General features: G+C 40.2%; 1 protein-coding gene across 3 annotated transcripts in view; it reads right to left on the bottom strand.

Annotated features, from left to right (window-relative positions):
* The window catches only part of NFATC3 (nuclear factor of activated T cells 3), a 217,760-nt gene extending 204,707 nt beyond the window's left edge, over positions 1–13,053 (bottom strand). The window contains exon 1 of one of the 3 annotated variants that reach the window (XM_033941418.1): positions 12,700–13,053. In XM_033941418.1, the coding sequence (XP_033797309.1) occupies positions 12,700–12,730 (31 nt within the window). In that variant the 5' untranslated portion in view covers positions 12,731–13,053. The remainder of the gene's footprint in view (positions 1–12,699) is intronic. The other 2 variants (XM_033941420.1, XM_033941417.1) reach the window with 2 other exon arrangements.
* Between the last annotated feature and the right edge of the window lie 3,295 nt (positions 13,054–16,348).

Raw genomic sequence — 16,348 nt, 5'->3', positions numbered from 1 at the left:
GAACCAGAGACAGCTTATTGTTCAATTGTCCAGCGACCAGTGGCATAAATGTCTAGACCCAACACAGCTAGCTGTGTTTCAGCAAGAAATTGCCTGAGTCAGGGGTCATACATTCAAACTAAAATATAATATAAATAAAATCAGTTAACATACAAATTCATAAAAACATATAGTATCTACACATATAAATGTGTGGCATTGGTAAAATGTGTGGCATTGGTAAAGCACAGACCATATAAACGCACATCAATGATAAAAAAATATATTTATAACAAAAAATATAAAAGCGTACTCTATTAAATATATTGTATAATGAATGACATTTAAATTATATAAGGTCAGCAATAAATAGGTATACACAAGATGGCAACATATCAAAATAAACAGACACCTCTTTACGAACGTAGAGGACCATTTTCAATAGGTTGTCTAAGTCCAACTTTGAAAATCTCCCATAAAACATCCAAAAATCGGGGCAACAAAATGACTATTATCGAAACCTCATGACATCCTGGTCCTTAGGACATTTGGGTCATTCCATGTTAAGTGGTCCAATATTGAATATCATCCCCCCTTGATTTCCTCCAAATTGAATATAATTGTGTGTGGATGTTCCCTGTAGCCTTTAATTTTTTTCAGCTGGATCTCTATTGGTTTGAAACCTAGAGGCAGTCTCAGAATACTGTGCTCTGCGCAAAACAAAATGGTAACTTTGTCCAGCAACTACAGCCCAAAGCAGCCTCCAAGAGAATTGAAATGTGCAAAGTTTGAAATGTAATATTAGTTTACCTCCTCTTTTATGAGCCAGCAAAGTAGGCAGAAAAATGTTGTAAAATAAATGTAATACCTACTTTGACTCTTTCATTGCTCCTGACTTGTATCTTGATTCAAGTCATAACTGTACCAGTTCATGGCACATGACATGCACATAGGATTTGCATTAAGAGGCTTTGCAGCCAGTTGGAACTGCATTTATATTTTTCACATTGTTGGTGTTTGAGCACAAATTGCAAATTTGAAATCATAAAAAATAACCCCATTTCAGTGGAGGGAGGAAGAGTGGGACCAGTGATAATATTCATGACCCCAGCAAGACGCAGGGTGTGTTCCCATGTTTGGGTGTTTGAGGTCCCCTTCTCTTGTAATCACATATATGAACCTAGCTTTGCTAGATATCTCTATGCACGTGTTTTTGCGATAAGTGTGGAGAGTTCTGCTTCCAAATTATTTCTGAACAAAATCTAACTGGCCAACTTTGGTTTACAAGTTAATATAGGCAAAATAATATGATTCAAAATTAACATTTCAAGTTCTTATTGCAATTTTTTCCACTCTTGCTGATGATGCAGATTGTTGTGTGCCATTTTCATATGAAATTTCTGCATGCTAGAATCCTAGAAAAATTGAAGATCAGACAAAATCCTTCACTCCACCCTTCCCGATTTGCTTTTCCATGCCCACTCATTCCAGCTGTTTAAAAAGAATCTTGCTTGAACCAAAAATCAGGCATATTTGTAATACATTCACCAACTTTCTCCCAACTTTAATTTTGTTATTTATTTATATGTACTTGTGCCATGTGTGTTATTGCATAATAATAAAATTCTCCCTACTGCTTATTTAAAGGTTAGTACTTGGAAGACTGATCTTCGCTCGAGAAAGTAGGTTAAGTGATTACGATGGGGTTGTTGTTTGGGTTCTCTTGTGTAGCTATTCGACTGTGGTTGGTTTGATTTCGAACCATGCCCCACCCCCACAAATCTTTTTTTTTTTCTTCCTAGTCTCACCCCTCCATTGATATACTGGAAAATCAAAATACCAATTCATGCCCTAAATGCATGGATTATGATTAGTTGAGGAACTGAAGGCAAAGCTACAAATTGCAAGTCATGCTCAAAAAGTCCAGATCCTTGCATTGACCCCACATAATTGGACTATTAAGGAGATTATGCAGTAGTCCTATTAAAAATACCTCTCCACATGTTTTTATTAAGGATGCACATTTCATGTGTTTTTAACACAATTAATATGTTAATAATTTTAATGCGTTAATCACATTCACCCCCCCTCCCACTGTTGCCCCCCCCCCAAACATGCCTTCACAGTTGGTAGCATTAAGCACATGCTGCTACTCTTTCACCAAAGCCCTTACTCTCTGGCATCTTGACAATAGGAAACAAGAAGTTTTGCCAGAGGTGGCAGGATGCCAGAGTAAGGGCTCCGGCAAAAGAGTAGCAGCGTATACTTAGTGCTGCCATCTAAACAGGCAAGTTTGGTGGGCCAACAGGAGGAGGGGGAATGCAATGTTGAAGAATAGCGGCAGCAGAAGAGAAAAGCTGCTGGAGTATGTGGCAGTTGGCAAGCAATGGTAGGGGTAGGAGAGATAAAGATGCCAGCGTTGGGAAGGAGGGGGTGTGGGGGGACTTGAACCAAAACATAAATGGGGTTCTTTGTGGCAAGTGAAATGGTCCCCTAGAGAGGAGGGAAAGAGGAGATACACAGGAGGAGATGATGCCCCTGGAGAGGAGGGAAATAGGAGAGTGCATCTGTGGAAAAGAGGGGAAGGAGAAAAAAAGAGAGACGGGAGAAGATTGTGCCCATGAATGGAGGGGAAAGGAAGGGAAGAGATGGAAACTAGATATATTTGAGAAGGAGGAAGAAAAATGGAAGAAAGTTGAATATCAAAGATGGATATAAGGACTGAAGATGAGGAAATAAAAAAAAGATACTGAATAATTAGCAGACCCTGGAAACAGAGTTCAAAGAACAAGGAAGCAGAACCAGAGACTGAAATGAGATGATCCGAAAGAAAATCACAGACAACAAAGCTAAGATAAAGGATTTTATTTTTAATTTAGTAATTGAAATAGGTAAGATTTGAGAATTTATTACTGCTATCTATATATTGCACTGTACAAGAGGGAATGTGAGGGGTCACTTTATGCGATTAATCATGCGATTAAAATTTAATTGTAATAATGTGATTAAAAATTTTACTCAATGTACAGCCCTAGTCTTTATGAATTTAGAAACATAGAACATGACGGCAGAAAAGGGCTGATGGACCAACAAGTCTGCCCACTCAAGAACCCTCCCTCCAACTAGTCTGCCTGCTCAAGGACCCTTCTTTCCTGGAGTATCTATTGATTGAGCATAACTCCATAGTACTTCCACCTGTTTGTCCCATCGACTCTTGAAGTTGAGCACGTTACTGGCCTCAACCATCTGCTGTTTAACTGTTTATTGTTGAATTGTCCAGCTATCAGTGGCAAAAATATCTAGACCTAACACAGCTGTGTTTCAGCAAGAAATTGCCTGCATCAGGAGTCATATATTCAAACAAAAAATAATAATATAAATAAAACAAAGGGCTCCTTTTACAAAGGTGCATTAGGGCCTTAACACACAGAATAGCATGAGCTAAACTGCCGCGCTCGCTAGCCGCTACCGCCTCCTTTTAAGCAGGCGGTAATTTTTGGGCTAGGATGCGCTAATCTTGTGCGTGCACTAAAACCACTAGCGCACCTTAGTAAAAGGAGCCCACAGTCTCTGGTTATATTAGTTTGGAATCATCGACTTGCTTTGTTGGGCCCTTATGGTATTTCACATGAGGTTGTTTTATCCTTTTTTGACCACTGCACCATGCATCAATCAGATCGTGCATTTTAGTAAGAACCAGGGCTGTGGAGTCGGTAGATAAATGTTCCGACTCCTCAGTTTTTTGTACTTCAGACTCTGACTCCAGGTACCCGAAATTTCCTCCGACTCAGACTCGACAGCACTGGTTAATTTTCAGATCGTTAAAATGGAATGTCAAGTTGAGAGAAATGAGCATTTTTGACACCACCTTCTTTTTGCTTTTAATTAAGGTTCTAAGGCCGCAGAAGCTGCTCGCAACATTTGTGCTGTGTATATAGTGGGTGCTATAGCTGAAAGAATCGCTCGTGATTGGTATGCCAAGTTCAAAAATAGAGTCGGTAGATAAATGTTCCGACTCCGACTCCTCAGTTTTTTGTACTTCTGACTCCGACTCCGACTTCAGGTACCCGAAATTTCCTCCGACTCCGACTCCTCGACTCCGACTCCACAGCCCTGGTAAGAACTAGTAGTCTCTTCTCTTAACAGTTCTTAGACCAGCTTTTCCATGAAGCAGCCATGTGTGGCCCCTAGAAACTTTACAACCTAGAGAGGCATTGATGAGACATTTGCTCAGTCATTATTAGGATAACTGAAATCTTCCATTATCATTGAGTTTCCGTATTTAACAGCCTGTTTGGGCAAAATTTCACTGCGACTTCCCTTCCCCAACCTTTTTGCTTTTATTGTAACCTCCCCTTTCTTTATTCCCCTTTGACCCATTTTTGTTTGTATGTTGGTTGAATATTTTGTTTTTATTGACTTCCTTGTTAAGTCTTTTTAATTTTTGTTTTAATTTTCTTTTAATATATTATTATTGTAAACTGTGGTTGTATTTGCGGTATATCAAACAAATTGAAATTTAAACTTGTTTAATCTTTATTGACATTTCACAGATGGGTTAATCATCATGGGCAGTACCATTTTACTTAGTACATTTAAGTGGCTCTTATGCATGTATCTATAGCATCTTGGTATCTCTCCTTTTATCTGTTCTATACCTCTCCTTGGGAACTCCACTCAGTCACTCCTATTTGTCCCCTTCTCCTCAAACTGTTAACGCTAGACTCTGTTCCTTCCACCTTGTTACAACATATGAGTATGCCCAGAGCAGACTTCGAGTTGGCACGTCATGTTCTATCACTAGCCGTATTCAAATCACGTCTAAAAGTTTACCTCAGTCTACTTTTAGATCTTAACACCTTAGTCACCTGTTTAACACCTATGTTGTTTTAAATATTCCCTTAATAAATGAAACTTCCTATTTATCTGTCTTGAATAGATTAAGTTTATTAAGCAGGGATTGTCTCTTATGCAATTCTACACAATGCTTGATTATGCCTAGTAACGCTTCAGAAATAACTATATAGAATATATATATTCTACTATTTTATATCATAAGAGCTTTGATATTTTTCTGGGAAGTGGAACATGACATGAATAAATCAAAACGCCTTGACTGTGATCCAACAGCAGCAGTGATATCAGAGAACAAGCAAGCAGAATCAGAAAAGAAAAGTTGTTGAACAGCAGAAGGAGCAGAACTAGAAACTTCAAAAGCAGAACGTAACAATAAGAACATAAGCATCGCCTCTGCCGAGTCAGACCATAGGTCCATCATGCCTAGCAGTCCGCTCCTGCGGCGGTCCCCCAGGTCAATGACCTGTAAGTGATCATCTTCTTAAAACATTTTGTCCTGTATAGTATCCCTCTAACAGGACAAAATATGTCAGGAAAAGAAATCACATCCAGAAGAGGAACCAAATGGAGTAATATCAGTATTACTTGGCAGATACAGAAACACTAATGGACCAAGAGCAGCAATACAGTTACGCACAGAAGACATAAGGAAAATTCTAGAAATAAGAGTCTATGGCACGGAACATCAAAGCATCAAATACACAATCTATCAACCAGCTATTGAAAAAAGACCACATCTGAATAAAGCAGGTATTCTCTGGGAATTAAACCAAGGTTCAAACTGCTTCAAAGTCCACTGACCAAACTTCTAACAGACAGTACATAGGTCAACATCAATGATCATCACTATCCTCTGATGCAAACACATCCAACCAGATTTGCCACTGCACCAAGCAGCTTTTGAATATTTATCATTTTCAAGTTTCGTTGAAGCGGGCAGCATTAAAAGCAGTGGGAATGCCCCTTTGAGTGTCTTCTCCAGCAAATTCTGTTCATTTTCACAAGAACAATCACAGGCAAATGGATTAAGACAAGCTTTGCCCCATGACCAGATATAGGAAGATGGTTCTTCTAAGATTAGATTTATAATCTAACAGTACTAAGTGAAATACAATAATGCATACACAGCAAGTAAAACAGACAGAGACAAGAGTAAAGTATAACAAAAATAAACCACCGGAATGCAAATGTAATCACATCAGTTAATAAAAACTGTGAAAAAGGAATGCTTTCAGCTTTTCTTGAGCTCTTGTGCTTAGTCTAAGCCAGGGTCTCAAACTCGCGGTCCACCAGGTACTATTTTGAGGCCCTCGGTATGTTTATCATAATCACAAAAGTAAAATAAAACAGTTTCTTGATCATATGTCTCTTTAGCTATAAATGACAATATTATTATTAAGACTTAGCCAAAAGGAAAGATTTATAAACTATAAAGAGTCATGCAAAATTGTCATGTTTTTAATAAGACATTAATTTTTTTTCTGAGGCCTTCCAAGTACCTACAAATCCAAAATGTGGCCCTGCAAAGGGTTTGAGTTTGAGACCACTGGTCTAAGCTGATGTGGTAGTAGTTGATTCCACTAGATTTACTGTTATGATGTGATCCTGAAAGGCCTGGGTTTTTTTTTTTTTGCCTCCCCTTCTAAAAAGGTGGTAGAGTTAACGTTGGGTGGGATTACTTACCCTATTGAATCTGAAATTAAAATCCTGGGAGTACATTTAGACAGAAATCTATCTATAAAAGCATTTACCTCGGCGCTGATGAAAAAATGTTTCTTTATCTTGTGAAAACTGTGGACCATCAAATCATATTTCGAACCTATGGCATTTAAATTACTTGTTCAGTCGTTGATACTCAGTACTTTGGATTACTGCAATTCAGTTCATATTGCCGGACACCGTACAAATGTACTTGACCAGTTGCTTTTTTTTTTATTGCTTATTTTGTGCATCACCAAGTGATGTTAGTGCATCAATCATTTGGGTTAGTTTGCATGGGGTTTTAATATTAAATAGATAATTTGCATGACCACATTGGAGAATGGGCGATGAAGAGGAAAAACATGGAGTGAGCCGTTTTGTGCATCAGGTCGGCAAATGTGATTGCCGCTACAGAATCCAAAATTGGTTTAGTAGCAATAGTTGACTTTAGTGCTTCTAGCTCTGAGAGAAGTAAACTAGAGAGTACGCAAGCAAAGAGAGGGGGAAATGAAAGAAGGCAAGAAGATCAAAGCAAAAACAAATGAATGGATAAGAAGTACAAAGGAGAAGACATGAATGAGGGATTGGGAAGCATAAGAGTAAATGAATGAATGGGTTAAGCAAGAGTGTAAATAGACAATTTGACACAAATTTAATGGCTTTCTGTTTCAAAAAGCTTAAAAATACTTTAAGCTTACACATTAATGAAAAATGAATGCCATCACTGTTAAGAGTATATTCCTGACAATCTCTCACCATAATCTAGGAATCAGCATCGTGTAGCTGAGTATATTTTGCCTTTCTTTGAAGCTTTTTAAAATTATTTACTTGTTTTTCGCTCGATTGGCTGGCCCAGATCTTCTCTCTGACGTCAGAATTGACATTGGGGGAAGACTTGTGGGACCGATTGCATGCTGGCAGCCCTTCTCTTCCTTTCCTGCGGCAGCGAGCGGGTAAGAGGGCGGCGAGCAGCACCAGCAGCAAGGGGGGGGGGGACCATGAGCAACAGCAGAATGCCAGGGGGGGGGGCAGAGGTGTATTTGCTCCATAAGACGCATCCCCTTTTCCACCCCCTTTTTGAGGGTGGAAAAAGTGCGTCTTATGAAGCGAAAAATACGGTGCTTTTCCAAATCTAGACTTAATGTGCTACACATTCAGAAAGTAGGTGTTTCTCTGGCCTGGGGGCTTAAAATCTAAGGGCTGCATTTATTAATCTACATTAACATGTTAACTTTTAATAATGCACATTATTAACAACTCATGTTAATACAATGTCACACACATTATTTAATTTGAGCCCCATTATTCCCAGTGGGGCATAATTAATAACTAAGCATATAATTAAAATGAACGCAAGTTAATATGCATTTAATAATGCAGGTTAAATAAAGGAGATCCTATGACATCCCCGCAGCAAAACTGCAGGAAGGATGCCCACTCCCTCCTAGCACAAAGGCCTCCCTGCACCAATTGCCCTCCTCCACCCCCCCCCCCAAAAAAAAAAATAAAGCAGGAGGGATGCCCACTCCCTCCTACCATGAAGGCTCCCTGCGCCAAATTGCCTCCTCCCTTCCTGAAAAAAAAGGCAGGAGGGATGTTCATTTCCTCCTCCCACTGGAGGCCCCCTCCTCAAACCTTTTAAGTTGGGAACAGAAGGATGCTCAGTCCCTCCTTCTCCGAGGATGCCTACAATGCCAGGCCTCCCCCTCCCTGTGCATCTTGTGATCACAGGGAGGTGCCTAAGGCTCCCCTCCTTGTATCCAACCCTAAGGAAGCTTGATTGGCTCAGATGCCTAAGACTCCTCCCAAGGGCTGGAGCCTAAGGCGACTGAGCCAATCAGGACCTTAGGCCCCTCCATGTTCATTACATGATGCACCAGGAGGGGAAGGCTCGGTATTGTAGACTTGGTGTCCTCGGAGAAGGAAGGACAGAGCACCCCTCTTGTTCCCAACTTAAAAGGTACAAGGAAGGGGTGGGTTGAGGAAGAACCTCCGGGAGCAAGAGGGAGTGGGCATCCCTCCTGCCTTTTTCAGCAGGGGGTTAGGGGATGATTGGTTGCGAGGGGGCTTTTGTGGCAGGAGGGAGTGGGCATCCCTCCTGCAGTTTTGCCATGGGGTGTCATCGGGATGGTTGAGGTGGTGATTGGCATGGGAGTTCCTTCGTGGCAGAAGGGAGTAGGCATCCCTCCTGCTGTGGGGTGCAATGGTCAGTCGGGATGGCAGGAGGGAGTGGGCATACCTCCTGCCATTTTTTTAGGTTTGGTGGGGGGAGGGGGGTATGGTGGCTCAGGGGTTCCTGGCACGGGGGGGGGGCTTTTTTCTTTTAATGGGACAGATTGTGCATGTGTAGCACACACACACACACACACACATCTGTGCAATTTTAAAAAAAGGCCTAACAGAAGTGACAGGAGGCTGCTTCCCCTGTCCCTGCTGTTAAGGCTCTGTGCATGTGTCAATCGCTCACTGAGTGATTGATTGGTCGCGTTTGCATGCAAATCATTTGCATACAAACTTGATAGTGCATCGATCACCTGCAGGAGAATTGGCCAGAGAATCGGCCAACAGCGATCAAGTCAGTATCTTTAGTGCATCTAGCCCAGAGTGGGAAAACAACAGTAGGATGTACACAAGACCCTCAACTGCAGCAAGTCAACAGTGGAAGCACTCTGAGACCTATCAAAATTTGGCATTAGAGGCAGTTGCCTACATTACCTATGATTAAATCCATGTCTGGCAAGACACAAAGCACAATTTGAATCCTGAATTTCCTAATTCTCAACTTGATGCTCTAACCTTGGGTATAAAGTAAAATAAACTGTGTACTTAGGGTAATTTATTAATAATTTTTCAACAGACACTAAATACTTTGAAACTCTCAACCGTGTTGTATCTACAACATAAAAGCCTAATTAATTTTAAAATATGACTCAACCACTAGTAAACCAAATAAGTACAACTTCCTCTGTGTCTCATATAAAAATCTGAAGAACATTATTGTTTTCAATATTTATTACATACTAAAAAAAATAAAATCACACAAACAATTGATAGAGGCAGATGGCACCTTACAGTTTTTACACAAACAGACACTCTAGCCATTTAGGGACTAATTATAATAGGGCACCTAGGCAGAAAGTCTAAAAAGGTGTCTATTTTATACTTATTTAATAAAGGCAAAATAGGTGTTTTTGTGCCTTTACAAAATGGGCTTGTAGAGACCTTTTTTATTGACAATAGGAATGATGATAGATAGAGGCTGCACCATGCAACCACAAATCAATAAAACAATTCAGAAATCATTTGCAGCTATGAGAAATTTAAGACAAGTTCAAAAATTCTTCGATAGAACACAATTCCGGCTCTTAGTACAATCCCTAGTCCTAGGTCTTTTAGATTATTGCAACATTCTCTACCTCCCCTGCCCAGCAACAATGATAAAACAACTACAAACAATCCAAAACACAGCACTGAGACTTATCTATTCTTTGAGGAAACATGACCACATCACAGAGGCATACCTCAACTCACACTGGCTTCCAATCCCGGCAAAAATACTACTCAAATTCTACTGTCTACTATTTAAAACCATAAAAGGCGACAGCCCAACCTACCTAAACCAGTGGTTCCCAACCCTGTCCTGGAGGACCACCAGGCCAGTCGGGTTTTCAGGATAGCCCTAATGAATATGCATGGCGCAGGTTTGAATGCCTGGCACCTCCATTATATGCAGATCTCTCTCATGCATATTCATTAGGGCTATCCTGAAAACCCGACTGGCCTGGTGGTCCTCCAGGACAGGGTTGGGAACCACTGACCTAAACAACCGTCTCAACCAAACTACATCAACTAGACATAGAAAAACCCACACTCCATTCACGTACCCTCCAATCAAAGAAGTCAAATGGAAAAAACTATATGATGGCCTCCTAGCCACACAAGCAGCAGAATTGGACAACCAAAGGCTCCTTTTACGAAGATGCACTAAGCGTTTTAGCGCACGTACCGGATTAGCGTGTGCTATGGCACGCGCTAGCCGAAAATTTACCACCTACTTAAAAGGAGGCAGTAGCGGCTAGCGGGCGCTAGTCCGTGTGTTAAGGCCCTAACTCACCTTCGTAAAATCAGCCCCAAATCTCCAATCTACTAATTATGACCCCAGGCTACTAAACATTCAGAAAAGAAATACAGACTCTACTCTTCAAGAAATTCCTGCAAACGACTTAATACCGATATCTCCTTCCCAATACCACTCCCCAATACCTTCCCAATTCCCCAAAACAACCTCATCTACTCTTTATCTCCTCTAGAAATTACCAGATATCTTCTCCATGTAATACCTTTTTTGTAATTCTTTTGTAATCCGCCTTGAACCGCAAGGCATTGGCGGAATAGAAACCTCTAATGTAACGTATTGTAATGTACAATGATCTCACACAAATCTATACCTGCTTCAAGGAAGTTATAAATGTGTGCATTCATGCACACATGTACTTTATAATACATGTACATACATCACAACTCCACCCAAACTACCGTATATACTCGAATATAAACCAATATTTTGAGTATATACGGTATGCCCCGGAAACACCTACACACAGATCATGTAAAAATAGATGCACGTTCAGTGTTCCTACTTTTCACAATTGTATGTTCATATACATTTTTATAAAAGCATGCTTCTGTGGGAAAAAGCTATATACAATTTTCCTTATCCAGAAATTGAATGCCACCAGGGGTATTGACTAATGGGCTAGTTCTATATTCACCAACTTAAAAGCAGATAAGAGCAATCTTAGCACTATAATTATTATTCAATGAAATGCTGCAAATGATCACTAGTAATCTTTAAAAATGTCATGCTCCAGACTAAATGCACAAGCAAATACATCAGCACAATTTTATATTCAACTATATACTGATGTTAAAGGCTGTTCTGAGTCATAACAATAATTCGTTTGAACATAATTTAACAGAGGATTTTGGCTGAAATGGGGGGAGATGCCATTTAAAAATTCATTTTCCTTGCCTACTAATTTCAATCCATAAAAGTTCTAGAAAACTAGTGAAACAAACAGATGAAGTAAAATGAACATGGATCATTACAATCTACTTACTAATAGATCTAAGCATCAAATTTCAATCTGTCTATATCAAATGCAATAAGCTTCAATACTAAATCCTCTACCCAACAAAAAAAGACAGCACATGATTTATACATAGCTGCTTCTGCTTATAGGTCTACCAAGGTATATTCCTTCAATTAATACTAAAAATCAAATTCATACTTTAATTCAGAGTCTAATATCTGGCAAAATAAATTTAACTAGTAATTGCTTATACAGTATCTATGTATGTATGCACTTGGAATAAAAGCTTAAATTAGAATTTTCCCCAGTTACTAGTTAACCCTGCTTTCCAAAATTATTTTCAATTTAATAATGCCAAAGCAACTTACAATCAATTACTGTTATAGTAAGGAAAAGACAAAAGGAAACTAGTAAGTTACTATCACGTTTGCATGTATGTGTTTCTATATACGCTCACACATAGCATGCTTTCAGTGTTTGTGCATTTGTAACTGTTCACCTGTATGGGTGTGCTTGTTTTTAAGTTTCTGCGTGGGGATAAAGTTCTGTACTTGTATATGCTAGACAAAATGCTGCTACATTCGGGGGATTAAAAAAGGGAGAGAGGCTAAGTGCATGAAAAAAGATATAAAGCTGTGAGTTTTGTTTTAATCACCTTATGTATTACTCTGACAATCCATATAAAATGCATCAGGCCAATAAGATCTGTGTACGAGTGCCTACATAAGAGAGAAGGAAGCAGGCTACATATGTTGTTTTTTTTAAGCTAGCTGTTTATATGTGCATAACGCATGTGGCTGACTAAAGAGGGGGGTTATGTTAATGGAGAGAGTATGCAAATTAAAAGTAAAAGAGTGCAAGTGAGAGATACTAAGGCACTTGTTACGTGTGAGGGGGGGGGGAGTTTTGCATGTGTGTGTGTAGCGTGAGTGACAGAAGATATGTGTTTAACTGCGAGGAAGGGGGACTGCGCATGAGTTGTGTGGCCCCGAGTGATACAAGAGGAGGCAACGTTTGTAAGTTTGTGATCAACATAGAAATGTGCCAATCTCATTGACACTTAGCTCACCCTCAAAACGGCCCTCGGCACTGGCAGCCATGCGCCCCGACGCCGCGTCCCTTCACCGCTGCGGCTCCGTCTCAAACTACCTCCCCGCCGTGACGAAACGATGTCGCAGGAGGGCCCCTAGACGCAACGTCACCGGGTCGCCGAAACGACAGGCATCCGCTTCAGCAAACGACCCCCCTCCCGCTGAGTCGGAGGTGCCGGAGCGGAAAAGATCAGGACCAGCTCACTTGCTGAGTTTCCTGCGCCTGGCGGGGGAAGAGAAAACACCAATCCGGCTCACTAAGAGAGTTTCCTGCGCCCGGGCAGAGCAGCACGCTCTAGAACTGACGTCAGCGCGTAACGCACGTCTCCACTACGCGTCGCCCCTCCCACCACTCGCGGCTCACCGAGTACTTTACGGACGAACCTGATGAGCGGGTGAATGTCTTCTTTAGAGAGAGATGAATAATTCAAGCCTTCTAAGGACGAAGGGAAACAAATTCCAGGCAAAAGCTTTAATTCAAAAACTGAGCCAACGACCCTTTGCTATCATGATGCTAATACAAAATGACTCCCAAAATGACTTTTATTCATCAAATGAAAACAACTATTAAATCATAAGTATCAAATCAAGTAAGCACAATAGTTGTCTTAAGATTGTGAGCAGTAATAGAAAAACCTAACAAAAATGTTCAGTAATAATCATGCAATTGATCATTAACAAAAAGTTACTTTTAGTTAACATTTTAGGAGCAATTCTCATGTTTCTAAGTACAACGTCAAACATTCCAAGGCTGCTCAATGTATTTTATACATTCGGTTGCTTCATTCTTTCATTTTGCAAAGCTTACATCTCACCAAATAAATCAGCATTAAAAATATTCAAATACATTTCATGGAAGATATAATTAAATTTAAATAAGCAAACAAATAAGCATCAAGAACTTCATGTCCAGTTGGTACCTAAAATGCAAAAGTCTATTTTTCAGTTTAAAGTTTATTTCATCCTACCTGCTATATAACATAAGTGTTTTGTGAAAAGATAATGTTGATGAATTTCTATCATAGTATATATTCCTGTTCCTCATAATTTACATATAACTGAAAATATACAAAAGTTGGACTTGCTCAAGAATGTAATTGCAGAAAAAAATGTAGCTGTAAAACGCTGGCAGTCAGACATATCACCAAGCACATTAAATTTAGGCAACATAGATGGATATTTGGTTGTTTAAATCTCTAGGTCAAAGTTATCGTATTTAAAAAAGAGGCAGAGGTTCAGGCATTCCTGTGCTGACTGAAAAGTTAACATTGAAGCAGCAATATTTAGCTATCAAAAGGGCATTTTTATAAACTTGGTGTTAACATTTACATGCATGTTACTTATAAAGTTTTAGAATATAGCATACACATACTTTTACACACTTATTTCTGTATGCTAGCGTGTCACCTAAGTGCTATTCTGTAAATACATGACTATCTCCCATAGCACAGATTTGCAAGAGAGCATATACAATGAGAACATTTTTTTTTTTTTTTTAATTTAAATTGAATCAGGTTGGGCAGACTGGATGGACCATTCGGGTCGTTATCTGCCATCATCTACTATATTACTATGTAGAAGATGGGCATGAACTAGGTGGGGCTTTCACATGTATAACTTACAGAATACTTTAAGTTATACACATCTCTCCAGCATCTAGGCACCTAAACTTACACCAGTTCTACTAGTGTCAGGTTACACTAGTATTCTATAACAGAACCTAGACATCTGAGTTCCACTATAAAATAGGATCCTCCCACCCGCCCTCTGAGTGCCTAATTAGAGATGCCTAGTTTTAGATTCACCTCCTAAAGGGGTAAGTTATCCATTTAAGTGACACCATATAAATAGCAAGACTTAAATGGGTAGTGCCAATGAAAATCCATGTAAAATTAAACAGATACTTTAATCTTTTCAGATTTATGTGATTGGTTCATGGCTGAAAATTAATCCTATAGAATTTTAGGGCATTCTGCTTTTTATAAATTCATTTATCTGCTTGTATGTGAATCCCATGTAAAAACCTTTTTGTTTCCTCCTTAGGAAACCCTATGTACAAGATAAATTTGTACATTAATGGAGGAAATGAGTGGATTTTGTTGGCTTTCAGAGCAGCCCTGGAAGAAGTTGACAGCAGAATCTGTTCCAGTAAGGCAGCAGTAGAGGTGGGCCTGGGAGAAGGATGCATCTTCAGCAGCAGGGTGGCAGGGAGGAGTGTGGGAAGGCTGCAGTGGGAGTAGAAGGATTAGAGAAAACGTATGGAGGTTGTAGTGAGGGAAGGGAGAGAGGAAATAATGCTGCAAGGAGTCAGGGCAGTCATTAGACAAAAAAGGCAGGGTTATTTTACAGCACCCTCTCTTCCCTTTTGGACTGATGTGCATAGAATGACTCAAGAAACTGATTTGGCACCCAGGACAGTTACCCTTCTTGCTTACCCTTTAAAGAGTAGAAGAGAGAAAGAGCTTCATCTGAATGGGGTGGAGGGCTGCACCAGAGTGGAGTAGAAGGTACTCACTAGTTAGGGAAGAAATAAACTCACTATGTATGTTACCAGGAAGTGCTGTGGCTCACTGGTTGAGCTGCTGGCTCTGTACCCAGAGGTTGTGAGATAAAATCCTGGTGCTGCTCCTTGTGACCCTGGGCAAGTCACTTAATCCTCCAGTGTCCACTGCTTTGAATGTCAGCTTTGAAATGCCAGAGCAACAAAAAGGCGGTATACAAATTCCCTTTCCCTTCAAAACTAATTACTAGTGTGGAGTACTTGGTCAGGTGATCATCAGAGATACGCAAAATGGGTGTCCATCCAGCATGCCAGGCAATGTGGGGCCAATGCAACATGCCATTGCTGTTACTACAGGGGTGGAAACAAGCCTCCTTGTGACAATTGAGCACATAGGAGAGAATTCTATAAACAGCACTGAAAGGGCACACACCTTATATCAAATAGCATGTAGCGTGGATCCTGTGCCTTACTTTTCAGCACCAGACATGCCTGCTAAAACCTGATATAAATGTCAGTGCCCAAGTTAAGCGCAGTAAAGCAGTGTTCTTAATTCTGAATGCAATTTTTTTGGAAAGTCCCTGACACATCCCTGGTCTTGCCCCCTTTTCAGATATGCGCTATGAGAGGCACTGTGTCTTATAGAATAGCACACAGCCAGCTGATGCCAATTGTAGCGCACAAAAATAAGTTGATGCCAATTAACTGCAATAATTGGCTATTAGCAACCAATATATTGAATCTAGGGATAGTGCTTCTGCCCCTGGAGTGACAGTGTCTTTATCATTGAAAGGAGAAGGAACAGCTGATGGTGTTATCAGAGAGCTGTTGCCCACCTTTCCTCCTCCCCCCCCCCCAAGGCTGGCCACTGCTTCATAGGAGAAACACTCTACCTTTAGGGCCAGCTCTAGGGGAGCTTCCCTAGCATGCCTGGAATCCATAGACAGACTTTTAATTCCATATGCCTCATCGAGATTCCTTCAATCAAACAACCAGCATTTGCTTCTGATACCCTCTTTACGTCAAATAAATACCATCTGTACATCAATTTACTCAGTAATGGCCCCTCAGCTATGGAACTTTATGCCAGTACACCTCCTGAAAGAAACGTCACCAAACCGATTTAA

This window comes from Geotrypetes seraphini, chromosome 4, assembly GCF_902459505.1.
Source record: "Geotrypetes seraphini chromosome 4, aGeoSer1.1, whole genome shotgun sequence".
Classification (NCBI taxonomy): domain Eukaryota; kingdom Metazoa; phylum Chordata; class Amphibia; order Gymnophiona; family Dermophiidae; genus Geotrypetes; species Geotrypetes seraphini.
The sequence above is the reverse complement of the archived record's forward strand: the minus strand, read 5'-3'. Positions and strand labels throughout refer to the sequence as shown.